The 27,226-nt window shown below is 44.7% G+C and overlaps 1 protein-coding gene across 3 annotated transcripts in view; it reads right to left on the reverse strand.

The window, feature by feature from the left end:
• Nucleotides 1–27,226, reverse strand: part of KIAA0355 (KIAA0355 ortholog) — a 105,044-nt gene that overhangs the window by 20,976 nt on the left and 56,842 nt on the right. For all 3 annotated transcript variants that reach the window (XM_010359619.2, XM_010359621.2, XM_030942209.1), the window contains exons 3-8: nt 15,090–15,299; nt 7,906–8,046; nt 7,595–7,690; nt 7,310–7,471; nt 5,094–5,252; nt 1,352–1,449 (exon numbers count right to left, since the gene is read on the reverse strand). In XM_010359619.2, coding sequence (XP_010357921.1) covers nt 1,352–1,449; nt 5,094–5,252; nt 7,310–7,471; nt 7,595–7,690; nt 7,906–8,046; nt 15,090–15,299 — 866 coding nt within the window. The remainder of the gene's footprint in view (nt 1–1,351; nt 1,450–5,093; nt 5,253–7,309; nt 7,472–7,594; nt 7,691–7,905; nt 8,047–15,089; nt 15,300–27,226) is intronic.

Here is a 27,226-nt window from a genome sequence, read left to right on the forward strand (position 1 = left end):
GGCAGGCTGGTCTCAAACTCCTGACTTCAGGCGATCTGCCTGCCTTGGCCTCCCAAAGTGATAGGATTACAGGTGTGAGCCACCACACCTGGCCATTACATTTTCTTAATCTATTTGTTGATCATATGTCTTCTTTTCTGACTTAGCTGTTCATGTCCCTTGACCATTTTCTTCTGATTTGTAGGAACTTTAAAAAAAAAAAAAGTGTGGCCGGGCGCGGTGGCTCAAGCCTGTAATCCCAGCACTTTGGGAGGCCGAGACGGGCGGATCACGAGGTCAGGAGATCGAGACCATCCTGGCTAACACGGTGAAACCCCGTCTCTACTAAAAATACAAAAAACTAGCCGGGCGAGGTGGCGGGCGCCTGTAGTCCCAGCTACTCGGGAGGCTGAGGCAGGAGAATGGCCTAAACCCGGGAGGCGGAGCTTGCAGTGAGCTGAGATCCGGCCACTGCACTCCAGCCTGGGCGACAGAGCGAGACTCCGTCTCAAAAAAAAAAAAAATAAATAAATAAATAAAAAAAAAAAAAAGTGTGGCCGGGCGCGGTGGCTCAAGCCTGTAATCCCAGCACTTTGGGAGGCCGAGACGGGCGGATCACGAGGTCAGGAGATCGAGACCATCCTGGCTAACACGGTGAAACCCCGTCTCTACTAAAAAATACAAAAAACTAGCCAGGCGAGGTGGCGGGCGCCTGTAGTCCCAGCTACTCGGGAGGCTGAGGCAGGAGAATGGCATAAACCCGGGAGGTGGAGCTTGCAGTGAGCTGAGATCCGGCCACTGCACTCCAGCCTGGGCGACAGAGCGAGACTCCGTCTCAAAAAAAAAAAAAAAAAAAAAAAAAAAAATATTAAGAATAATCTTTTATCTCTTATAAGTGTTACAAATATAGTATCTAAAAATGACTGTTTGTCCCAAGATTTGTAAAGACACTGGGTGTGTCGTAACATGAGCTCAAGATCATCAGGGTTGTAGTTGGAACAGAGGAGAAGGAATTCTATGTTCTCTACTCGGCTTTAGTGAACACTGGGTGAGTTACAGAAAATGATATACTATGTTTAAATGCTGTAGACTCAGTAATAAAGATAATACTGCTCATTATGATCCAAGAGTATATAACATTTTAGTTACCTTATGGTCAATGAGATCATTTTTCAGACCTCTTGGCTTTCTCATCATAGACCAATAATCATGATACATGCCACTAACATACCACTGCTGCCCATAAACCTGCACGTGCAGCAAGACTTGCTGCGTCAGCCAGCGTGAGGATGTTCAAAACAAGGCCATCATTTGAAAGATGTGCAAACTTCAGTGAGAGCTTAGGCTCCGGTGAAAGTAAGAGGCACGTTACCATGTGGATGGGACTTGAACCACGATTCTAGAGCCTTCTAAACTGATCTGGGGGGCATAGGCTTCTTTATTCTCAATCTGTGCTGTGTCAACCACCACCTAAGATAGAAAAAAAACAACAAATAACAACAACCAGCTTTCAGAGAGGAAAACGCATCAGAATAAAATCCAATACATAAAATGACTCTCTAAGAACTATTCCCCTAGCAGCCTAGTTATGCCAAAGCCAGTCAGGGCCCCATGAAGACAACAGCAAGTAGTAAAGATGACCAAATCTAAGAACATTTCAACAAACAGAAACCACATTGTGGGCATGGGATTTACTGAACTGGCAAGCACCTCTAGCACTTTTTCCAAACTATAAATATGTTAATTAGGAATTAATGTGTGTCCTTTATCTTAGTATTTTTTACTTTATGCACTTAAAAGAAGTAAAAGTATCACTGAAAGTCAAACCAGGCTGGGTGCAGTGGCTCACGCCTGTAATCCCAGCACACTGGGAGGCTTAGGCAGGTGGATCACTTGAGGTCAGGAGTTTGACACCACCCTGGCCAACATGGTGAAACTGCCATCTCTGCTAAAAATACAAAAATTAGCCAGGCATGGTGGGCCTGCAGTGCAAGCTACTCGGGAGGCTGAGGCAGGAGAATTGCTTGAACCCGGGAGGCAGAGGCTGTAGTGAGATGAGATCGTGCCACTGCACTCTAGCCTGGGCAACAGAGCGAGACTCCATCTCAAAAAAAAAAAAAAAAAGTCAAACCAATGCTTCAGATAAGCCCATTTGTCATGACATGCCCAGAAGTGGATGAAACTTTTTTTAAAGATTATTTTATCCTCAACCATCAATAAAAACTGAACTACTTCAGGACAGAGGAAGAACTAACCCCTTTTTGAATAATTTCCTCTTATTTCCAGGAAGAGTCTTTAATACTAGATAGGTGATAGAGTATCCTATGTAATCTAGAGTCTGACAAAGTGATGAATATATTTTCAAATAACTAAAAGAATGTTTTAAGAAATCATAAAATATTTTAAAACCAAATCTGTAATATTTCAGAAGGGGTAAAACTGTATAGAGTTGTGTATCATATTCCAAATTCAGCCTCTAATGCAGCCAGCTTTCACTGGTTTAAAGAGTTCCCATAGCTGATCTGCAATGACCTTTGGAAAAAACTTCCTGTCAAAGGAATAGCCATTGTTGGACCACAAAGGTGTTTCCTCTCTCCTCCCATCCCCAGAACCATAACCTAAAGTCACACATAAAAGCATCCTGCAATCAAGATGCAAGGAACTAGGAAGAAGTTTCTGCTCTCTGAATAACATGGACCTTTTTTTTTTTTTTTTGAGATGGAGTCTCGCTCTGTCGCCCAGGCTGGAGTGCAGTGGCCGGATCTCAGCTCACTGCAAGCTCCGCCTCCCGGGTTTACGCCATTCTCCTGCCTCAGCCTCCGGAGTAGCTGGGACTACAGGCGCCCGCCACCTCGCCCAGCTAGTTTTTTTTTGTATCTTTTAGTAGAGACGGGGTTTCACCGTGTTAGCCAGGATGGTCTCGATCTCCTGACCTTGTGATCCGCCCGTCTCGGCCTCCCAAAGTGCTGGGATTACAGGCTTGAGCCACCGCGCCCGGCGGACCTTTTTTTTTTAACCTACAGTGTTTTCTCAAAATAGCCTTTGTGCCTTTTGGCCTTATTTTGCACACTCCTTTCAGGGGAACTCATTGGCATGGTCCTTGCAGTTTCAGCTAAATGGTCTCTGGGGGTATAGATTGGTATCGTAAAGCCAATGGGCTTTTCCATGCTTCAGCAAGGCATGTCTGGTTTACTACTTCTTTTGGAGGTCCCTATACTGAGGAAAAGATCCCAAAGGAAATGTAACTCATCACTGTGAACGGGCCCTCATCTGAGTCTCCACAAGGCAGCCCCACTCTGAGCTGGGCTGCCTGAGCCCTGACCTGCCTGAAACAAAAGGACAGCATACCCTCAATAGCTCTTTTTGTGAATAAAGTAGGAATCAGACTAAAAAACAAGTTCTTTAATTTTCTTAATCTCCAATTAGGTCCTTCCAACCTCTGACTGAAATGCCGTATCTTTTTTTTTTTTTTTTTGACACTGGGTCTCACTCTATCACCCAGGCTGGAGTGCAGTGGCACGATCTCAGCTCACTGCAATCTCTGACTCCTGGGTTCAAGTGATTCTCATGCTTCAGCCTCTCAAGTAGCTGGGATTACAGGTGCCTGCCACCACACCTGGCTAATTTTTGTATTTTTAGAGATGAGGTTTCGCCATGCTGGCCAGGCTGGTCTTGAACTCCTGACCTCAGGTGATCTACCTGCCTCAGCCTCCCAAAGGGTTGGGATTACAGGTGTGAGCCACCACGCCCTGCCACCATATCTTTTTGAAAAGCTGTCATTTACTAGAAAGGGAGATCAAATACACAAGATTCTATGGGTCAGTGGTGCAAACAAAAAGCTAAATAGTGATTTCAGATGTTGATCTGACGCACTCAACTCTGGCCAAAGTTTCTTTTTTCTCTGAAAGATGAACAAATCATTATTTTTTAGTTGATGTTACTTTACTGCTAAGAAGGAGATAAACAGAACTGGTATACAGTGACTGGATCGGGGCACTACTTATACCATTGTGGTCAAGGTAGGCCTCTCAGAGGAGGTGATTTTGGAGCTGACACCAGGAAGATAAGGAGTGACCTACATGATAATCAGAGAGAAGAGTATTTTCAGATAAAAGGGGCATCAAGAGCACAGGCCTGGGACAGGAAGAAGCATGGGATGTTTGAGCAACAGACATCCAATGTAGGTCCAGAATAGGGGCTAGGTTAAGGGGCCCTGTCAAATTGTTACTAATGCAATTTTTCTTTTCTTTTTTTTTTTTTTTTTTTAAGGGCTGGGTATGGTGGCTCATGCCTGTAATTCCAGCAGTTTGGGATGCCTAAGTGGACGGATCACGAGGTCAGGAGTTCGAGACCAGCCTGGCCAACATAGTGAAACCTTGTCTCTACTAAAAAATACAAAAATTAGCCAGGCATGGTGGTGCATACCTGTAGTTCCAGCTACTCGTGAGGCTGAGGGAGGAGAATCACTTGAACCCAGGAGGCAGAGGTTGTGGTGAGCCGAGATCACACCACTGCACTGCAGCCTGTGCAACACAGCGAGACTCCATCTCAAAAAAAAAAAAAATTATCCGGGTGTGGTGGCGGGCACCTGTAATCTCAGTTACTTGGGAAGCTAAGGCAGGAGAATCACTCAAACCTAGGAGGCAGAGGTTGCGGCAAGTTGAGATCGTGTCACTGCACTGCAGCCTGGGCGACAGAGCAAGAGTCCGTCACGAAAAAAAAAAAGAAAAAAAAAAGAGGCAGGGTCTCACTATGTTGCCCAGGCTGATTTAAAACTCCTAGACTTAAGCAATCCTCCTGCCAAAGTGCTAGGACTACACGCATGAGCCATGGGGCCCAGCCTGTAATGGTTTTCTTAAAATGAGCAAAGCCCATAGCATCATTTTGCAACTAGGTTCCCTGCAAATATGTATTATCAATCTGATTTTTCTTTTTAAAGAGATTTTTTAAATGCTGCTCTTCCTTTACCTTGTCTACCTTCCTGGTCTAAATTCCATAGCACCAAATAACTTTTTAAATTATTCAATATTTTCACACATGTGTCTGCACCACATCCTCATATGCTTGAAACATCTTGGTATTCCACCTATCATCCACCACCCGCACTCACTCACCAGTCCAGCCTGGCCAAACAGCAGCTGCACCGCCGTCTTGCAGGCACCCCGCCATGTGGATGGGCAAACCTGGTTCAGCACTTCAGTCACAGGAAAATCATCCCTGGATGTGATTCCATTATAGCAGCCTGCCTCCTTCATCAGCTGTAACATTGTATGCTATAGATCGATAAGAAGAGAGTTCACACCTCAAGACAAAGCCATGCAAGGTTCTAAAATTTGTAAAAATGCATTTATACAATCATCCTCAAGAGAAGAGCATTTTATTTATATGTTTTTTGAGACACGGTCTCACTCTATCGTCCAAGCTGCAGTCCAGTGGCATGAACATGGCTCACTGCAGCCTCGACCCTTCGGGCTTATGTGATTCTCCTGCTTCAAGCCTCCCCAGTAGCTGGGACCACACAGGTAAGTGCACACCGCCACACTCAACTAATTTTTAAATTTTTTGTAGACATGGAATCTTGCTATGTTGCCCAGGCTAGTCTTGAACTCCTGGGAGAAGGGCAACTTTTTTTTTTTTTTTGAGATGCAGCCTTGCTCTGTTGCCTAGACTGGAGTGCACTGGCACAATCTCAGCTCACTGCAACCTCCACCTCCTGGGTTCAAGCAATTCTTCTGCCTCAGCCTCCTGAGTAGCTAGGATTATAGGCTCCCGCCACTACACCCAGCTAATTTTTGTATTTTTAGTAGAGATGGGGTTTTGCCATGTTGCTCAGGCTGGTCTTGAACTCCTGACCTCAGGAGATCCGTCCACCTTGGCCTCCCAAAGTGCTGTAATTACAGGCATGAGCCACCACGTCTGGCTCAAGAAGAGCATTTTAAATACACCCTAATTATGTCATTTGAACTTCTTTAGTAATTATCATCAATCACTCTCAGAGATTTTCTCAACTCCATAGAATGAATGACTAGATATGGATACATATGCAATAATATACACAGGTATTTCTATACCAGCACAAAATACAGAATTATTTAGCAATCTACTGATGTGAACTGACTGAGCAATTTTGAAATTCTGAATCCCTCCAAATAGGGAAACAAAATCATCTGATACAAGCAAATACCAATTAAAATCTCAATTTTATTTTGGATGACCAAGAAGTCAGGTATTCAGGCTCTGGAAACAGATTACATAAGCTCAAATTCTAGCTCTTCTACTTTCTAGCTGTGTGACCTTGGGTATCAGTTCCCAGGTGTGGCAGGTGGGCCAAAGGGCAGCACCCCCACCTCGTGGGTGAGCATTAAGTGAGACAATGATGTGGAGCACCTGGCACAATGACTGGAACACATGACGTTCCACAAATAATCATGATCACTGCAGCATTATGACAATATCTCTCTTATTTAATTCATACAAGTCCACTGAGAGACATTAATCATAAACAATATCTTATAGTGTACTTTCAAACCCTTTCTGTTAAACATCTGAATAAAATTATGAATAAAACTCTCTTGGCCCAGGTCGGTGGCTCATGCCTGTAATCCCAGCACTTTGGGAGGCCAAGTAAGGTGGATCAGCTGAGGTCAGGAGTTCGAGATCATCCTGGCCAACACAGCGAAACCCCGTCTCTACTAAAAATACAAAAATTAGCCAGGCTTGGTAGCACATGCCTGTAGTCCCAGCTTCTTCAGAGGCTGAGGCAGGAGGATTGCTTGAACCCAGGAGGTGAAGGTTGCAGTGAGCTGACAGAGATTACACCACTGTACTCTAGCCTGGATGAGAGAGTAAAACTCCATCTCAAAAAACAAAAAAAAAACTTGCTTGACAAATGTCTGATTAAAGTTTCCATAGGTCTGCTTTTTAATTTTTTTTTTTTTTTTTTAAAGACAGAGTTTTGCTCTTGCTGCCCAGGCTGGAGTGCAATGGCACAATCTTAGCTCACTGCAGCCTCCACCTCATGGGTTCAAGCAATTCTCCCACCTCAGCCTCCTGAATAGCTGGGACTACAGGCGTGCGCCACCACACCCGGCTGATTTTTGTATTTTTAGTAGAAATGGGGTTTCACCATGTTGATCAGGCTAGTCTCAAACTCCTGACCTCAGGTGAACCACCTGCTTTGGCCTTCCAAAGTGCTAGGATTACAGGCGTGAGCCACCATGCCCAGCCCCATTTTGTTTTTTAATCTACGTCCTTTGCAAGCCTTTACATTTCTCTTAAGAACTCTATTTTCAAGTTCACACTCAGTTGCCGGAACCCCATGGAAAGCTACCGTCTTAAGTTTCAGATTGTCGGCGGCCGACTCATTAAAGGAGACGCCCTTCAGGAAGTGCGATCCTATCTGCACAGGGACGGTGGGGAGCTCACACTGCATGGGCTGCGGGGGTGTCTGCCTCCGCCCTGTCTGTTGGGCTTCCGCCTCGCTGCAGCAGCCCTGGAAAAGGCATGGATGGAAGAGGAGAGGTGACCCATTGCTCATCTGTTAAAACACTTGGTTCACATTACACTGCAGCAGCAGCACCCCAGGTCCCCAGAGCTTTAGGAAGGAAAAGTGTACCTGCAAACTTGCTTCAATCGCCTTTGGATTCAGGTGGAAGCCAGCTTTCATTGCATATTCACAGTGTCCTAAGCTTTCCAGAGCTATCTTATATGCCTGGAAATAAGTTATTTTTAACAATCAAGATCATAAAGCAAATTATAAGATGACAAAGTTCAATGGAAATAGAAGTCTTAATTTCTATAGTTATTAAAAGACTCGAGGCCAATTACTACTTTATAACCCTTTGTAATTGGTTCAACATCACAACTTTAACTCTCTCCCTTGTTTCTATCCCATGGAAATCAGTATGTCAGTTCTGAAAAACTTACTTGCAAAGCACTGTCGATTTTTATGTTCAGTTCTTTTAGCTGGTGCTCAGGAATTGCTGCACTTTGAGAACAAAAGAGTTGTTGAACTTCAATTCCTGCCAGGCAACCATCACAGCCTCTTTCTCTTAGCCTAGATGTCGCCTGCAACATATATAGTAACTGGTAGGTAAAAGAGGGTCGCACAGTTCTAGCAACATTAGACCAACAATAACAAGAAGAAAAACCCCCTCAACTAAAATGCAGCAATAAACATCTAAGCAAATAAACTAGAAGTTCTAGATTGTTTGTACTGCAAAGTGAGCAGCCCAAATTTTGAAAGCCTAATTAACCATCCTGAAGATAAAGGAAATCTCCGTTTATTTTATTTTATCTTTTTTGAGACAAGGTCTTCCTCTGTCACCCAGGCTGGAGTGTAGTGGTGCTATCTCGGCTAACTGCAACCTCCACCTCCCGAGTTCAAGCGATTCTCCTGCTGAACTCAGCCTCCCGAGTAGCTGGGATTACAGGCGCCCACCACTGTGCCCAGTTAAGTTCTGTATTTTTAGTAGAGATGGGGTTTCATGATGTTGGGTCAGTCTGGTATTGAACTCCTGACCTTAGGTGATCCACCCGCCTTGGCCTCCCAAAAGCTGGGATTACAGGCTTGAGCCACGACACCCGGCCGAAATCCCCCTTTATTTTAGGAACCCTGGAAAAAAGACTTACCTACTTGTTATTTGTTTTATATATACATATATATATTCAGACATTTTTAACTTTCCTGCTTTAAAAAGACAGGTTACCTAGAATATTGGCACTTGGAGTTTCCAGAATAAAAAAAAAGAAAGGAAGAACATACATGGTTGGGCATTCCTATACAGTGAAGGAAAAGGCCACATGAATACAGAACAGGAAAAATATACATTGGCATGTTAACGAAAAACAGAGCTTTTCAAATCTGCACAGAAAATTAAATATTTATTGTTCAGTCACTACATATGTTTATGAAGAGTAGATAAGCAAGATAGAAAAGGAGAAACTAATCTCTGTCATTTGATGATTAAATGCAGAAAATACATACATGGATCAGGACAAGAAGAGAATACAGAAAAATATATATTTGATTTATTAGATGGGATTACAGATGAACTGTTTTTAGATTTCTATTTTTGTTGCAATTCTGTGAACCAAGTAACATTTTTTAGCAGTTAACTTTTGTTCTGCTGGGCCAGTGCAGGAGTTGTAATATTTACAAAACTTGCAGACTACAGGAAAAGGACTAGCTGCTATAATGCCGTAAAGTTCCAAAGCTTTGGTTTCACAAACTGTATGTAAACACCCTTCCCTGAAGCCTAACAGTCTCACAGTTTAAAACTGTTTGACTCTTTCTAAGAATCTTTCAGTCAAATATTTAGCTCACAAGGTGGTGTATTAGATACATGCTAGAGCACAAAGCTGCTCCTTACCCTCCTGGAGCTGACAGCCTCATGGCCAAAAAGGTGAACAAGGAAAACATAATTATAAATGGAGAAAAAACACTGAGGGAAACAGAGGACTATACCAGGGAGTGTCCTAGATACCCAGAAAGCAGCATTTACAGTGAGAATTAGAGGAGAAGGTCATGAATGGAATTGCATGTGTGTGGGGTGGGGTGGGGGTGTCAAGACCGACAGACGGGTCCATGAAACAGGCCAAGGATCCAAGATAACAAAGAAAGACACATCCAAGGAACTAGAGCCCAGTGAGCGAGGGCAGGGTGGTCACTGATAAGGCTGGCCATCAAGGCAGGAGCCAGACTAGGCAGGTCTAGGCAGGTCGTGCCGAGGGGTCCATGTGCTACCCTAAGGAAATGAGAAGCAACATCATCCAATTTTAAAATGAAGGAGAGCAAGACAGGGAGGGGAGAAGTAACAATTCCCTGAACGAGGGTAGTGATAAAGGACATGGAAGAAGGGGACAGATCTGGGATAGGATTTTGGAGGTGGGACCTGCCGGGTTTTCTTAAGGACTGGACTAGGTGTGGACATGATGGAAATGCTGAAGGATAAATCTCAGCTTTCTCAAGTGAACAACCTAGTGTGGGATGGCACCGCTTACTAGCATGGAGAGGGTCTAGGGAGGAACAGGTGAGTGGAGAGAGGCTACGCCCGAGCCACCTGCGAGACCCACTTGAGCTGAGCTCAAGTGCCTGAAGCCCACAGGAAGTGGGCTGCTCACTGGTCACACACATTTGAGCCCCCTCCCAGGACACAGGTGGCTTTTTGAGTCCCAAGACTGTATGGAGAACCCCTAAGGAGAAGGGCAGCTAGAACTGAGCCTGGAGAAACTCATTCAGAAGTTGTGTTGAGGAAGGAGAAGCCAGTAAACTAGATGAAGAAAGGATGACCCAAGAGGAAAGAAAGCCTGGTTCTTGGATGTCACAAGATGAGTGTATTTCCAGGGAGGAATATTCTCCACACTGCTGTGAGCTGCTGAAAGTTGTTGAAAGGCTTCCCTGGATTTGAAAACATGGAAGGAAGGCACCAATGACCTTGACAAGAGAAGGCATGTTCTTGTATAGGAGTGGAAGCCAGATTTCAGCAAGCTGAATGACATCATGTACATAAAGTTTCAGACTGTGTAAAATAATACCTTATATATGGATACATTCATATATGGAAAAATAATATGCACAAGAATCACAGGCTTCAAATTCAAAAGAGGTTATCTCTAGAGACGAAGGGATGCATAAGAAAGTGGAGAGGTACAAAAGGGATTCAAGTGAATTTGCAGACCGGGTGCAGGAGCCTAGGAGCTGGGGACCAGCCTGGGAACATAACAAGACCCTGTCTTTGCAAAAATAAATAAACAGTAAAATAAAATAAATAATTAGCCAAGCATGGTGGTGCATGCCTATAGTCTGAGCCACTCAGGAGGATTGCTTGAGCCAAGGAGGTCAAGACTGCAGTAAGCTGTGATCACCACTGCACACCAGCCTGGGCAACAAAAGCAAGACCCAGTCTTAAAAAGATAAAAAAAAAAAAAAAAAGGTGCACTGGTGATACTTTTCTGTTAAAAATATGTAACAGGCATGAGCAAATATGGCAGGCAGCTAAAAGGAAGATACTGATGGGTATGAAATGTTCTATATGCCTGAAATACTTCAACAATAATTACTTTTTAGACTACTCTGGGTAAACTGTCTATGGGGTGTGCCAGGAGCAGTAAGGAGCCACAGGGTGCAGTAAAAATAAAATAGTAATTTTTTAGAATGAATGAAAAGTGAAAGAAAGGCAGACAACTACTCCAAGAAGTTGGCTGAGAAAAGAGCAGAGAAAGAGGGCAGGGCAGAGTGGACTTTTCTGTGGGAAGCATCTTTGTGTACTGGCAGGAACAGGCTGAGGATGAGGGAGAGAAAACACTGGGTCACACCACAGAATCTGGGCCCTCGAGGATGGGGGCAAGGTGGGCACCGGGCAATCCTGGACAGGAGAAGACAGCACCTCCCTTGCTGTCATGAGGCAGGAGAAGGAAGAAAAGATGGGTGTGAAGCGGGGTGGCAGGGGTGGTGGTGGCTTGGCCACATGAGGAAGAAGGGCTGCCATCAGGGAGATTCTATTTTCTCAGTGTAGTGGAAGGTGGCATCACTGGCTAAAAGCAAAGAAGTGTAAAAAGGGCAGAAAGGCCTGGACAGACTAAAATGGTGGCAGAAAAGGTCAAGGTGAACAGGTCAAGAGAGCACTTGGAGGCCTCCTACTGTGGGCTGGTCCTTAGCATGAGTGGTCCAGAAGATGGAGCAGGGGACCAAGGCAGGTGTTAGGTTCACATGTGTGAGCTGAGCAGTCAGGAGGCTGGGGCCCAGCAGCCAAGAGGACACCGAGGGCTGTAAAGTCACACGACAAGGCGACAAGGTACAGGTCTGGACCTCAGGGCCCAGCCATCTACATTAAAGCCAACTGGTCCCACCCCCACACACAGCCTCCAATTAGCATTCCAGGGCCTTTCTGACGAACAGAAAGCCAGCTCAAGGAAAGTCTTTAGCATGAAAGACAGACCAAAACATGCAAGCAAACAGGAAAAAGACCAAAACAAGCAAGCAAACAGTGAAAATTAAAAAGAAATGACAACAATGCAGCAAATGGCATGAAATTGAAATAATAAAAAAACTAGAGACTGGACAATATTAAGATGTGAAAAATCATGTTTTGAAAATTTTACTAAAGAAAATTTCCAAAACATAAAATGAAATACTTTGCCAAGTTCATTATGGAATGATGTGAACTAGACATTAATGAATCACTATACTGTTAACTATAAATTATGGTTTACTCTGTGTTTGCCTGTTGGGATAGTTTTAAAAAATTATCTTTTGGTCCGGGTGGTGCCTCACGCCTGTAATCTCAGCACTTTGGGAGGCCGAGTCAGGTGGATCACCTGAGGTCAGGAGCTTGAGACCATCCTGGCCAACGTGACGAAACCCCATCTCTACTAAAAACACAAAAATTGGCTGGGCATGGTGGCGGGCGCCTATAATCCCAGCTACTGAGGAGGCTGAGGCAGGAGAACTACTTGAACCTGGGAGGCGGAGGGTGCAGTGAGTGGGGATTGTGCTACTGCACTCCAGCCTGGGCGAAAGAGCAAGACTCTGTCTCAAAAAAAAAAAAAAAGAAAAGAAAAGAAAAGAAAATTATCTTCTACTCGGTATAATGGAGCAGTAAGTCCTAGTTAAAGTCTCAACTTCTAATGTTTATATTTTATTTCTCATACTGGAAACAAAGATGTAGTAAAATGCCTACAAGAAGGTGGCTCCCACCTGTAATCCCAGCATTTTGGAAGGCCAAGGAGGGTGGATCACCTGAGGTCAGGAGTTCGAGACCAGCCAGGCCAACATGGTGAAACTCATCTCTACTAAAAATAAAAAAATTAGCCTGGCGTGGTGGTGTGTGCCTGTTATCCCAGCTACTCCGGAGGCTGAAGCAGGAGAATTGCTTGAACCTGGGAGGTGGAGGTTGCAGTGAGCCAAGATCATGCCACTGCACTCCAGCCTGAGCAACAAGAGTGAAATTCTGTCTCCCAAAAGAAATGTCACTGATCATAGGCAAAAGTCTCCTTAAAACAGACTTTTTCAGAGCTGTTTTTGATTGTCTTTTATTTAAGCTTAAGTGCTTCTGGCTGTGGAAAAGGAATAGAGAATGCCACACCAGAGTGACTAGGAAAGCAACCCTGCGCTAGGCTGGAATCGCCCCACCAGAGTGGCTCCCTGCAGCCCACCATTCAGTCATAAGGTTGTCACCACGAGAGAAGACTCGGACAATTCTCCCCCACGTTATTGCTGATGACCATGCCACACCATCCCACACCACTGCGCTCTCTATCCACTAGGGAGCCAACCTCCTGGTCTAGCTCTTGCATGATGGTTAGATTTTATAAACATATCTGCTGTGCTGGGAAATAGCCAATCTTCCAAGGGATAAAAGACTTCATGTTGGTCCGGCGTGGTGGCTCACGCCTGTAATCCCAGCACTTCCAGAGGCCAAGGCAGGTAGATCACAAGGTCAGGAGTTCAAGACCAGCCTGGCCAAGATGGTGAAACCCTGCCTCTACTAAAAATACAAAACTTAGCTGGGCTAAAATACAAAAATTAGCCAGGCGTGGTGGCGGGCACCTGTAATCCCAGCTACTTGGGAGGCTGAGGCAGAGAATTGTTTGAACCCAGCAGGCGGAGGCTGCAGTAAACCAAGATCGTGCCACTGTACTCCAGCCTGGGCGACAGGGCAAGACCCCGTATCAAAAAAAAAAAACAAAAAAAAACTTCATGAAGTCACATAAAGCATACTAGAGAACTGCTCAAATCACATGTAAAGCAACTGACAAATGAGGATTCAGGCAGAGTTAGACCAATTAAGAATCTTGTCCATGCCTATAATCCCAGCACTTTGGGAGGCTGGAGGCAGGCAGATCACGAGGTAATCCCAGCACTTTGGGAGGCCGAGGCAGGCAGATCACGAGGTCAAAAGATCAAGATCATCCTGGCTAACATGGTGAGACCCCGTCTCTACTAAAAATCAAAAAAAAAAAAAAAAAAAAAAAAAAAAAAAAAGGCCAGGCGTAGCGGCAGGCGCCTATAGTCCCAGCTACTCGGGAGGCTGAGGCAGGAGAATGGCGTGAACTCGGGAGGCAGAGCTTGCAGTGAGCCAAGATCACGCCACTGCACTCCAGCCTGGGGGACAGAGTGAGACTCCATCTCAAAACAAAACGAAACAAAAAAGAATCTTGCCTAGGCACAGTGGCTCATGCCTGTAATTCCAGCACTTTGGGAAGCAGAGGTAGGTGGATCACTTGAGCCCAGCAGCTCAAGACCAGCCTGGACAACACAGTGAGACTCCATCTCTACCAAAAAAGAAGAATAGAAGAATAGTAATAGTAATAATAATAATAATAATAAGCTAGACATGGTGGCATGAGCCTGTAGTCCCAGCTACTTGGAAGAGGTTGAGATGGGAGGATCTCTTGAGCCTGGAGGTCCAGGCTATAGTGAGCCTTGATCACAGCACTGCACTTCAGCCTAGGCAGCAGAGCGAGACCCTGTCTCAAAAAAAAAAAAAAGAAAAGAAAAGAAAAGAAAAACTTAAAGAATTAAAAAAGTTTCAAAGATTCCAAGCACTGCTATAGGGAATGATTTAACTAGCAAAAAACAGACAAAATTCCCTGTGTCCACTGAGCTCTCGCCCTGCTGTGGTTTTATCTTTGGAGCCTGCCATCCCATCTGTCTGCCAAACACTCCTGCTCGCCTGCCTCGCTGCCTGGCTGGCCACTTACCCTCCCCAGACAGCTCCACCCCGTCTTTCCTGACTTGGGTGCCAGCCTCTTCTCACTGGTCCCCCATCTTAGCTTTCCTGCAGCACTACCGTTCAGAGACATGACCCTCCCACCCTCCCTTCCTCTGGCTCCCGCACATCTCCATCCTGGCCCCTTAACCCTGTTTTTGTAAGCCTATTCTCCCAGAAGGCTGTGAGTAGAGATTGTCATCCTAGTGCCTGGCACATGCCTGGCACAAAGTGGGCATTCACAAAGATGTTCACTGTTAAATGAATGAACAAGCTAATGAAACAGTTTAAAATGTACATTTCTAAATGAAATGGCTCTTTTGAGAATCAACAGGCAAAGGCCCTCTGGAGCCTCTCCTACTTGAACACAGGTACCAATCTCCCCAAAGCCAGGGTTACCTCAGCAGCTCCCCGCCAGGACCGCACAGCTTCTTCCAGTTCAGGTGTGTGGCCCATGCCAGATAAGCTGCCGCCACTGCTGCTGTTCTTTTTTTCTGGCACAATGACCTCAGCAAAGCAAGAGTGAGCCACCGGCTGGACCTTCTGTAATGCATGAGTCAAAAACTGGAAATGGACTTGTACCACAGTCAGGAAACATCGCCCCAACACCTGTGAAAACAAGACAGCCAGGGATGTTTAGGTTGTGGGTTGCTGCTGGATTCGCGCAGTAAATTTTCAGTGACCAACTTAATAGAAGCAATGGTTAACTGGAATTCCAAAATCATACAAAGTTAAAAGTCCACCATGCTTCAGAAGGATCTGCCTTTGTTTTTGTGTTTGGACCTCGGTGACTGATGCCTAGAAGTCAAAACATTTCCATCAAATAACAAGGTCCAAGGTTGAAATAAGTCTTCCCATTTCCCACCAACTTGCCCCCAATCCTGTTCTCCACTCCCTACATCTGGACTCACACCACTTCTGGTGTCTTTGAGCTCCTGCTGAACCACAGTCATCCACAACTGCAATTATGTCCACACAGTATTCAGAAGGTAAAGAAAAAACCGTGCAACTAAAAATCTGAAAGAAGGCCAATTTGACCATAAGACATTCCATTGAAAATGGAATCCAAATACACTGGTTATTTTAGTAAGAGTGTTAACATAGTTATTAACATAGTCATATGTCATCTTTCCAGTCTTACGAAACAAAGCTGACAGACCAGTCTTCCAGGAGTCAAGAAAATATAATGGACAGCTCCATTCATGAGTACCATTAGCCTGATATATATCTGTGATTGGTTGCTAATAGACCAAGTAGGAAATTAACTTAAAAAATACCATACACATAAATATGTAATTATAATAAGATGTATACTAAATACATACTACGTGCCACAAACATTTTCAGATATGATTGTGCATTTCTCTGGCAGCCTTCTGGTATGGGCTAAGGCTGTTCTGACAGCTCCCTTGCTGCTCCTCCCTGTTACTCTCTTGCGTAAACCAGTTACAATGTGTTCTCTATCATTTATTATTTATCTTTCTTTTTTTTGAAATGGAGTCTCGCTCTGTCACCCAGGCTGGAGTGCAGTGGCATGATCTTGGCTCACTGTAACCTCCACCTCCCGAGTTCAAGTGATTCTCTGACCTGAGAGTACCATCACACCCAGCTAATTTTTGTATTTTCAGTAGAGATGGGGTTTCACCATGTTTGCCAGGCTGGTCTCAAATTCCTGACCTCAGGCACTCCACCTGCCTCGGCCTCCCAAAGGGCTGGGATTATAGACGTGAGCTACCATGGCTGGCCTTATTTCCTCTTTAACACAGGGCAAAAACCTGCCACTTACAAAGCAACCTGACCACAAACCTTCCAGATTATTGACATTTTTTCCTAATCTCTCATAGTTGTTGTGCCCACATCAGATCTGACAATACCAACAAAAACCTTTTGCAGCTCTTTTATCTTGTTCCCTAATAATCTTTTTGTGGGAGATATTTTATATTTCTTTGGCTTATGCAGATTACTTACTCACAACTTACTTTACTGAGTTTGCAATTCACTCAACTGAGCAGGAGTGGACCTGAGAGAGCCGGCCCTCAGCCCACTGCCTCGTGGAAGTAGTGAAGGTCAGGGAACTATGGCCATTGCTTTTTACTAGGAACCAAAATCCAGCACAGTGCCCATGCACTATCCTGACCCTTGAGCAGCATACAGTAAGACTCAACCATCCTCTCCCCTCAGATGAACACGTGGACTCTCTGCCTTGTGGCATGCACGTGAACATCACACCCTGCCTTACCTCACGCACATGCGCAGATTCCTTGGGCGCAGGGTGCAGGTGGACCTCTGGCCTCGCCTCAGCATCTACCCTTTGCCACATGCCCTCTCAGTTCCCACGAGTCAGAGATGTTTCCTAGAGAAGCAGGGGCAAGCCAGTTCCCAGCACAACACTTATTCTCTCTGAATCCCTCCTCACCCCGTGGAAATCACCAGGACCAAACTAAAGCAAACAAAAAACCGCACACAAATCTCACACCAAAGCATCCGCCCTCCAGAGTGAACAACTGGCATTACAGGCTGAAGTCCCTCAAACTCCTGGGCTTCCACTCACACCTCCTCAGAGCACTTCCCCCAGTGCTCTGTGCTAGACGGGGCAGGGTGAGGGACACAGAGGTAGTGCACCTAGGCCAGTTAGACAGGTGCCAGGAGTAGAATAAGCAGCAGCTATTCAGTCCTGTAGAGCACAGAGACAGCTTTAGTTGAGCAAGCAGCCTCTACCTGACCAACCCTGGAGAGTCACATGGGCTAGAGCATTCAATCCCAGGAACCACCCTATGAGGTCATCCTCCCTTCACAGACAACAAGATCAAGATATAGAAAGGCTATGAAGTTTTGTCAAGGTGATACAAACTAGATGTGGTAGACCAGTCACCTGACTCAAATGTCCATGCCCTTCACTTGTGTGCCCCACTGCCTTCAGCAGACTCTAAACTGGGATCAACTGGCACGTGACAGAAACTCCATCTTAAATAGTGTAGGCTGAGGGTGTCCTCAATCTCCTCATCCACTGCAGACACAGGGAGGAGGTGTGAGCTGGCTCCCCGGGGACACAAACTCTTCCTCCCTCTCCTTCCTCAGCACCTTGGCAGCTATGGGAAGCTGGAGGAGGAGGAGGAGAAAGGGAAGACGCCATGCTTCATTAGCTCTGGGTTCACACGCTCACAGCTCTGACGGACACAACTGAGTCATTCATTCTCTCAATAAATATATAACATGGGGATGCCTAATATGCACCAAGCACAAGGAGCTGGGAACACTACCGGAAAGAGAATGAGCACGTCCCTGCTCTCGCCAGGGTGACATTCTAATGGGGGAGTCAACAGGCAATGAACAGATATGCAAGGTCGGGTGCTGCTGGGAAAGGAACACAGGCAGGTGGGAAGGAAAAGGCTCTCCGAGGAAATGACCAAGGGCAAAGAGAGAGCTACCCTATCACCTCCTAAGGGGCAAAGTTCTGAGGAATGGCTGAAGGCCTGAAGGACGACCCCCAGATCAAGAACAGGATGCTTTCTGACAAGGCCATCACCCCTGGAGAGAATGAGGTAGAGGAAGCCCTCTTGCTATGGGGTGGCAGTAAGAAATCCAGAACGCTGCCATAGGAAGGAGTGAGGGAAGAGACACGCATCAGTTTTAAAAGGCATTGTCTGTGTTGTCTCCACCACTTAGGACCTGTTTGACCTTGGATGAGTCATTTAACCTAAGCTTCTTTCCTATACGTAAGGAATGAGGACAACAGCTCAGCCACTGTGCACCTTCCTCTCCTACCCAGGATGCCTGGAGACCAACTCAGTCATACAAATTATGATTGTAACAAAATATCTGTGCTGTAAATAACTTATTCAAAGCCAATCAAACCAATGGTTAATGTTGGACCTTGGAAACAGCCGTTTCATCAGATATCTGCTCTAAAAATTTACCCAGAGTAGCAGATACATAACCACCACCTTCTCTTAAGAGACTACACAGCTCAACCTCTGGCCTGCCTTTGCCCACCTTTCCTCTATGAGGATCTCATGTCTTAGCTGAGCTCCCCGCCTGAAACAGACCCCACTCTCCTTGACCCAGGGATGAGCCAGTCCTTGGGTGTCTTCCTGACATAAATTTGGGAGAGTGTGACCCCAGGGCTGTGGAAAGCTATTTTCTCCTTCACATGGAGAAAGTTTCCTGGACTGTGTCGTTCAAATTGCAGAACAGGTGTGGGAAGTTGGGGAGTGGATGAGCAGAGTGGCCAAAGGCAGGCATTTAAGTTTAAAATGCCAGTGAAACTCTATCAACAGCTAGCATTTATTGAGTGTTTAAATACCAAGCACCTTACATTTGGTGAACCATCCCTGTGGGGTGTGAGCAATTCACCCATTTTACAGATGACAACACTGGGGTTTACTGAGATAAAGAAACTTGCTCAATGTCAAGCAGGTAATAAGTGGGGATCTGACACCAAGTCTGTTTGACTACACAAGTTGTGTTGCCAACCACCAGACTACACTTTCTTCCTATGACAAGATCTAGAATGTAGCTACAGTAGTGGATAAATACTAATCAGAAGAGGAGCTATGGATTACAGACAGCTATCGGGGTCTACTGAATGAGAGCCTGTTTTCTAGCAACCCTTGATGTTGGAGGAGAAGGGTGCATGTTTACCTTCCTATTCCTTTGCACATATACCACATCTGCTGCTAAGGATGTTGTATTCATGTACGTGACCAGAATACCTTTTTTTTTGGTGATATTTATATTTTATTCAGATTGTAAAACAGTTTTTAATTTAAGGTCTTCCTATTTGGAGCCCCAAAAGACTACCCTTTCTGTCTTTTTTTGTTTGTTTGTTTAGACAGAGTCCTGCTCTGTGGCCCAGGCTGGAGTACAGTGGCACAATCTCGGCTCACTGCAAGCTCCACCTCCCACGTTCCTGCCATTCTCCCGCCTCAGTCTCCAGAGTAGCTGGGACTACACGTGCCCGCCACCACGCCCGGCTAATTTTTTGTATTTTTAGTAGAGACGGGGTTTCACTGTGTTAGCCAGGATGGTCTCGATCTCCTGACCTCGTGATCCGCCCGCCTCGGTCTCCCAAAGTGCTGGGATTACAGGCATGAGCCACCATGCCTGGCCAAGATCACTCTTTCTATACCACTGCAGTTGTTGAAGATCAACCTACATGTCAACTCTGCTTTCCTGGAATATTTCAAAGTTTACTCGCAGCTATTCCTCTCTAGGCTCAGGTCTGACTCAGCCTGTAATACCTGCATGTGGTTGGAATTATGGAGTGCCCAAGTCCACCCCATTTCCCAAAACATGGTGTGATTTTCACACCAATACAAATAATTTCTCACTAAGTTCACTGTTTTGCTCAACTCCATGAACTCGAGTTCATCTTTTTTATATCCCTTTAGAGTGAGGAACAAGTAAAACTCTCATACATCCATTTATTTCCGATTACTTTAAAAGCCCAGTTTAAGTAGGTCCAAGATGAGTGCTTGTATTAGAAATTCCAAAGCATTCAATCATTTCTTTCTCTTCAATACTCATTTATACCTTAAATGTTACATTAGGTCCCTAGTGTCCTCAACCTTGTTCTTTTTTTTGAGACAGAGTCTCGCTCTGTCGCCCAGACTGGAGTGCAGTGGCCGGATCTCAGCTCACTGCAAGCTCCGCCTCCCGGGTTTACGCCATTCTCCTGCCTCAGCATCCCGAGTAGCTGGGACTACAGGTGCCCGCCACTTCACCCGGCTAGTTTTTTGTATTTTTTTAGTAGAGACGGGGTTTCACCGTGTTAGCCAGGATGGTCTCGAACTCCTGACCTCGTGATCCACCCGTCTCTGCCTCCCAAAGTGCTGAGATTACAGGCTTGAGCCACCGCGCCCTGCCAGGTTCCTAGTGTCCTCAACCTTGTTCTTAATGAGGTCTCTTTTGTTCTGATGATCACTGGATTCATTACATAATGAGCTACACATGAGAATGTGACACAAAGACCCAGAGAGACACAGAGAATGCAGTAGACCATGCCTGGACTATAGAAAGTACTTATGAAGATTATGCTACAGTAGAAAAATGTAAGAAACAGGCTTACTGAAACTAATAAGTAAAAAACTAACTAAAGAACAACCCAGTCTCCTTGCAGTCACCAATAACCTAGAGCATAAAAAAGCTGCCATGCTATGTTTAGAACAAATGAGGGAGAGAAAGAAAGCTCATGCCCAAGGGTGCCAGAACCAACACCAAATGCTAATAATTCACACAAGAGTACATTCTGCCCCCGGACACGCTGCTTCACTGCTGGTGAAAATAACAGCATAGGCAGTTTCTGAGTTCATATTTCATGGGCAATGCACTGTGGTGCACAAAACCCCTTATATCAGTAATACTCATCATCAATAAGTCGGGGGGAAAAGATTAGCTATACAAACATACAAATAGTTCTAAATATTCCTAAATAGGTATAACCATTGATTGTATGATTCCTAACAGCCCATATCTGTACCTATAGATTTTTTTTTTTGCAAAAAGTAGATTGTGTGTTGTTTTATAGTTTGCTTTCCAAAATAAATTAAAAATTTGTTACCATATCAATATACATAGGAAGTTTTATATTTCAGCTACACTGCTATAAATCTTAACACACCTAATAATAATAATTACCAAATATCATCCAGGGAAAAAATGAAACGCCACTCAAGATAACTAAGTCCACGTTAATTACTATTGAGTAATTTTTCCCATTCAAAATGCAAGTTTTGGCCAGGCACAGTGGCTCACACCTGTAATCCCAGCACTTTGGGAGGCTGAGGCAGGCAGATCATTTGAGGTCAGCAGTTCAAGACCAGCCTGGTCAACATGGTGAAACCCTGTCTCTACAAAAAATACAAAAATTAGCCGGGCGTGGTGGTGCACGCCTGTGATTCCAGCTCCTCCGGAGGCTGAGGCAGGAGAATCGCTTAAACCTGGGAGGCAGAGGTTGCAGTGAGCCAAGATCACAACACTGCACTCCAGACTGGAAGAAAGAGTGAGACTCTGTTTCAAAAAATAAATAAAAACAAAATGCAAGTTTTCTCCATAAACAAGTTTACACTGTGGGTTTATATAGGGCAGAGATAAAAATATATTTAAGTTATCCTGATATATGGCCCCAGGAGCCCACCAGAGGTCAGAAAATTCTTTTTGTTCACAAGTGTACTTTTTGTTAAAATTTGTCACTTCCATCAAGAATACTAAAATACCTCAATTGATAAACCGATTACAAAGGCAAACAGGGAACTGGCAAATGGAAATCAGTCTCCAAATGCCAGTCTCCTTATCATGACATATCACTTGGGCGAGGCCACTCTATCACACTAGATGCCTTGCATGTTACCGCACTGAGACAGAGATCCCAATATCCACATCTGACAGGGACACTCCCAGCTGGCTGTATGTGCACAGTGTTCCAAGTGGTATAACTATGGCAAATCTTGGAATGGGGTGGAGAGGAGGCCTCACCTCCCTTCAGCAGCGGCACCCTTGCTTCATTTCCTTCCTAGCTCTCCAGCTGTTCCAGTTTCAGACTCCTGGGCAGCTTCCTATTCATCTTTTGACTGTAAATGTGGGAGTGCCCCAGGGTTTACTCATTCTCCAACTACGCTCTTCCTTGATGACCGCCTTCAGTTCTCTAGCTTTACATTCATCTACTGACTAAGGGTCTCCAAGTTCTGGACCTCAACCCTCAACTCCAGATTTGTGTATGCAACTATCCTCTAGAAATCACCCGTGGGATATCTAACAGGCATCACAGACCTATTATCTGAACTTACTCTTCCCCACTACTCCCCATCTCAGTAAACAGCACTACCAGAGAGTGAGTGACCTAGGTGCTCATGTCATAAACCATGCAAAATACAACTGCTGAAATATTTATCAGCCTTTATTTATTTCTTTATTTATTATTTTTATTTTTATTTTTCTGAGACAGAGTTTCACTTTTGTCACCCAGGCTGGAGTGCAATGGTGCGATCTTGGCTCACTGCTACCTCCGCCTCCCAGGTTCAAGCGATTCTCCTGCCTCAGCCTCCCAAGTAACTGGGACTACAGGCATTCATCACCATGCCTGGCTATTTTTTGTATTTTTAGTAGAGATGGGATTTCACCATGTTGGCCAGGCTGGTCTCAAACTCCTGACCTCAGGTGATTCACCCGCCTCAGTCTCCCAAATTGCTGGGATTACAAGCATGAGCCACTGTGCCCGGCTGCAGCCTTTAAAAAGAAGGAAATTCTGATGCTAGCCTTAAAAAGAAATTTAAAGCTCACGAATGAGCCTTAAAGACATTATGCTAAGTGAAACACACTTGTCACAAAAGGACAAATATTCTACGAGTCCATTTATACGAGGTTCCTAGTCAAATTTATAGAGACACAAAGAAAGGTTGTTGCCAGGAGCTGGGAGGAGAGGGGAACCAGGAGTTATTGTTGAGCAGGTACAGAGTTTCAGTTTAGGAAGATAAGAAAGTTCTAGAGATGGATGGTGGTGATGCTTGCACAACAATGTGAGTGTACTTAACACTACTGTACACTTAACAATGGTTAAAATGGCAAAATTTATGTTACATATATTTTACCGCAGTAAAAATACATATAACTACTTCTAGTCACCTCTGCTACCCTTCTATTCCAAACTACTATCATCCCTCACTTAGACTGCTCTAATAGCCCCTTAACTAGTCTTCCTGCTTCCATTTAATTAGTCAGGTTTATCTACATATAACAAAACAAAAACAGAAACAGGCCAGGCATGGTGGCTCACACCTGTAATCCCAGTACTTTAGGAGGCCCAGACAGGAGGATCACTTAAGCCCAGGAGTTTGAGACCAGCCTGGGCAACACTGTGAGGCTCCATCTCTACAGTAAAAAAAAATAATAATAATAATTAAAATCAAACCCAAAACCAATACAGTGGCTTAAATAAGAACAATGTTGCTGGGTGCAGTGGCTCATGCCTGTAATCCCAGCACTTTGGGAGGCCAGGGTAGGTGGATCACCTGAGGTCAGGAGTTCGAGACCAGCCTGACCAACATGGTAAAACCCCGTCTCTACTAAGAATGCAAAAATCAGCCGGGCGTGGTGGCACACGCCTGTAATCCCAGCTACTTGGGAGGCTGAGGCAAGAGAATCGCCTGAACCCAGGAGGCAGAGGTTGCAGTGAGCCGAGATCACACCATTGTACTCCACTGTACTCGAGTGAAACTCCATCTCAGAGCGGGGGGAAAAAAACAATGATGTTTATTTTTTTCTAAGATAAAACAAATCCAGAGCAGAGGGACCAGGGCTAGAATAGAGATGCCAGGGCATCACAAGGAGCCCGCTTCCCAGCTTTCTGCTCAGCACACTCATGCGAGGCTCCCATTTCTAGGTGACTTCACGGTCGTAAATGGTTAAATGGCCCTCAGCCATTCTGTACGCACTGGAGATGGTAGAAAATTAGGGGAGAAAGGATCACCCATTTCCCCTTAAGAAGACGTCCCAGTAACCTCATGCACTACTTCTAGTTACGCCGTCATGAACCAGATCTTATTCAAGTGACTACTCCCAGCTTTAAGGAACTAAGAGTAGTCCTTATTCCAGGCACAGTATGGAAAACAAAATGAGAGTTTGTTACTAAGAAAAAAGGGCAGCTTGGGCAATGTAATGGAACCCTGACTCTACAAAAAAAAAATACAGTTTAGCTGGGTGTGGTGAAGTGCACCTGTAGACGCAGATAGTTGGGAGGCTGAGACAGGAGAATCGCTTGAACCCAGGAGTTCAGGCTGCAGTGAACTGTGATTGTGCCACTGCACTCCACCCTGGGCAACAAAGTGAAATCCTGTCTTGGGGGGAAAAAAAGGTAAAGAAAGAAAGAAGAAAGGAAAAAAGAAAAAAGAGATTGTATATTGAGAGGCAGTTACCAGTATCTCCTCACTCTCCCCATGGCCTACTGGGCTGTCTGCCCTGCCCCCACTCGGACGCGCTCTTGGTTAGGTAGGAGGTTCTGGTAAGAGGGCTGGCCCTGGCACAGTGAGCTGGGTGCGGGGAGAGGAACAGTTGAAAGTTTTGCCCAATCAACAGACTTGAGGCTATTTTCCATCTGCATCACAGCACTCATCACACCTAGTGTCACTGTCTATTTATTTATCTGGCCTACCAGTCCTGGAGCGCTTTTATTGACCCTATCTGTGCAACGCTTGCAGCTAGCTCATGTGTATTTATCGAGGCAGGTGGGTGGCTCAGCTGGAAGAAGAGGAAGGCAGGGCAGGTGGCTGGGCCTACTCAGGAGCGGTCCTAGTGAGAGCAAGGGTGCTCAGGGGTGCCGCCACATCAAGCTGCTTCTGATTTCCTGGCTCTGGACATTTCGCCATTAGCAGAGGGGCAAGGCAGCCTGTTCTCACAGTGGGATGGCCTCTGCCAACAAGCCCCTCTGCACTAGACTGCACCGGCCCGATGCAGCAGGGAGGCAGCAGACACATAGGACACATAACCCCTTCGTTGGCTGGCCTCAGAAGGACTTCAGGCAAATGCTGTTTTATGGGTGCTCAGGTTCCTGGTTTGTAGAGAGGAGGGAGGCTGCCAGAACAGGCCATATCCAATCCTGTGAGGTCTCCCAAGCTGACCAGAACCAAAAAATTAATTCAGGAAAGCCAGTTCTATCTGAAATTATATTCCATGAACTCTCCTATTTGTTTCCTTCTAATCTACCCACCAAACCTCATTTTTCCAGCAAATTCACTCAAGCCTTTTCAGCAACTCAAAATTTTAAATCCTACTCTCTGAAAAGACAGCAACATTGTCATTCAATCACTAGTCCCCCAAACTAGCAACATTTCATTCTTTCCTTGACTCCTACCCTGCTGCTGGCCTCCCACTTTCAGAGAGGGTCTTTTCTCTGTTCCCATTTTCTCTTTTGATTCACTTTTATTCTCTTCATTTTTTTGAAGAACACATGCTTTTCTCTTCATCCCTATACCTTGGGTTTTCTAACTACTCAATAATGCTCCCTTTTCTGTTAGAAGACCACTTCACATGTGAAAACCCCTCCATGAAATGGAGTTATTTATTGGGTACTCTGATATATTACACTTTTAATACATTCCTGAATTTCTCTCTCACTTTTTGCAAACTTGGAAAAGGTCCAAATGTACACAAAAGCATGTACCCATCAAAACGCTTCAATCCTATGGCCAGGCACAGTGGCTCATGCCTATAATCCCAGTGTTGTAGGAGGCTGAGGTGAGAGGATCACTTGAGCCCAGGAGTTTGAGATCAGCCTGGGCAACACAGCAAGATCCTGTCTCTACAAAAAAATTAAAAGTTTCAATTCCATTAACATTTTGCCACGCTTTTTCCATCTATCCCTACCCATCATTTTTTTTTTTTTGAAGCAAATCCCAGTCAACCAAGACTCAGTATGTATTCAAGCTTCCCAAATTATCTTTTAAACATTATCTTTTCACATTTGGTTTGAATCTCAACCCCAAAAAGGTAATTTTATTTGGTTGTTATATTGCTTAACTCTCTTTTAATCCAGAACAGTACATTCTGTGTAATTTTTTTAATGCTACTGACTTGTTAAACAAATCAGGTCAACTTATTACAGGATATGCCACATTCTGAATTTGTCTGGTTGTTTTCTCGTGGTATTGCATAACTTGCGTCACTGCACCCCACATTTCCTGTAGACTGGATTCATTTTAGAAACTAGATTAGATTATTTCAGGTTTTTTTTTTTTTTAAGAGAATAATATTATTAATATTAGAGATGTTGTGTGGTTCTTACTGCAGCACATCAGGAGACACGATTACCTGTCTCCATTTCCATGACACTAAGGCTGATCAATGGGATTTGGGTGGGGAAGGCCTGATTCTCCCAAATGCAGTTCCTCAGCAACCTTCCAACAAATGGTTTCATCCTCCACTGTTGGCCACTGGTTGAGTCACTGAATTGATCATGGTCTGCAAAGTGGAGATTTTTCTCTCATCCATTAGGGCTATTTGGCTACCATGAAAAACAGTTTCTACCGGAAAAGCAGGAAATTTGCTTACTTCCTTACTTTTCTCCTTTTAATGAGCAATTATCAGAATAATGAGTTGGTTGCACATGCCTGTCTCAATCAAAGTCAAAGGGTCCAGTCCCTCCACAGTGACAGATGCCCACTGGTCCTGGTGGCTTCCACCCACGTAGAATGGGCTAGGCAGATGGTAAATCATGTTTGTTGACCACAATGCAAATTTACAGAATTACCCAAATTCCAGCTGCTTAATTAAGTACAGCTTCCTCTACAGGCTAAAGTCTGAAGACAATTTAGGTAATGGCAGATTCACCTCAGCAAAAAAGCAAGCCAAAAAAAGACTGACCTGAAATTAGCAAGTTTCAAAATTGGATTCATACAAGCTTTTTATGAGGTGAACTTCAGTTTCTGATTAGCATCAGCAATATGAACTTTCATCTGGCACATACCATTAGGAAATATTTACTCCATAATCTGTTACAGAAGATCTACCAGTCAAAACAAGTAACACTGACTTTTACCTTTAGGGCA

The sequence above is a fragment of the Rhinopithecus roxellana genome, chromosome 12 (assembly GCF_007565055.1).
Source record: "Rhinopithecus roxellana isolate Shanxi Qingling chromosome 12, ASM756505v1, whole genome shotgun sequence".
Classification (NCBI taxonomy): domain Eukaryota; kingdom Metazoa; phylum Chordata; class Mammalia; order Primates; family Cercopithecidae; genus Rhinopithecus; species Rhinopithecus roxellana.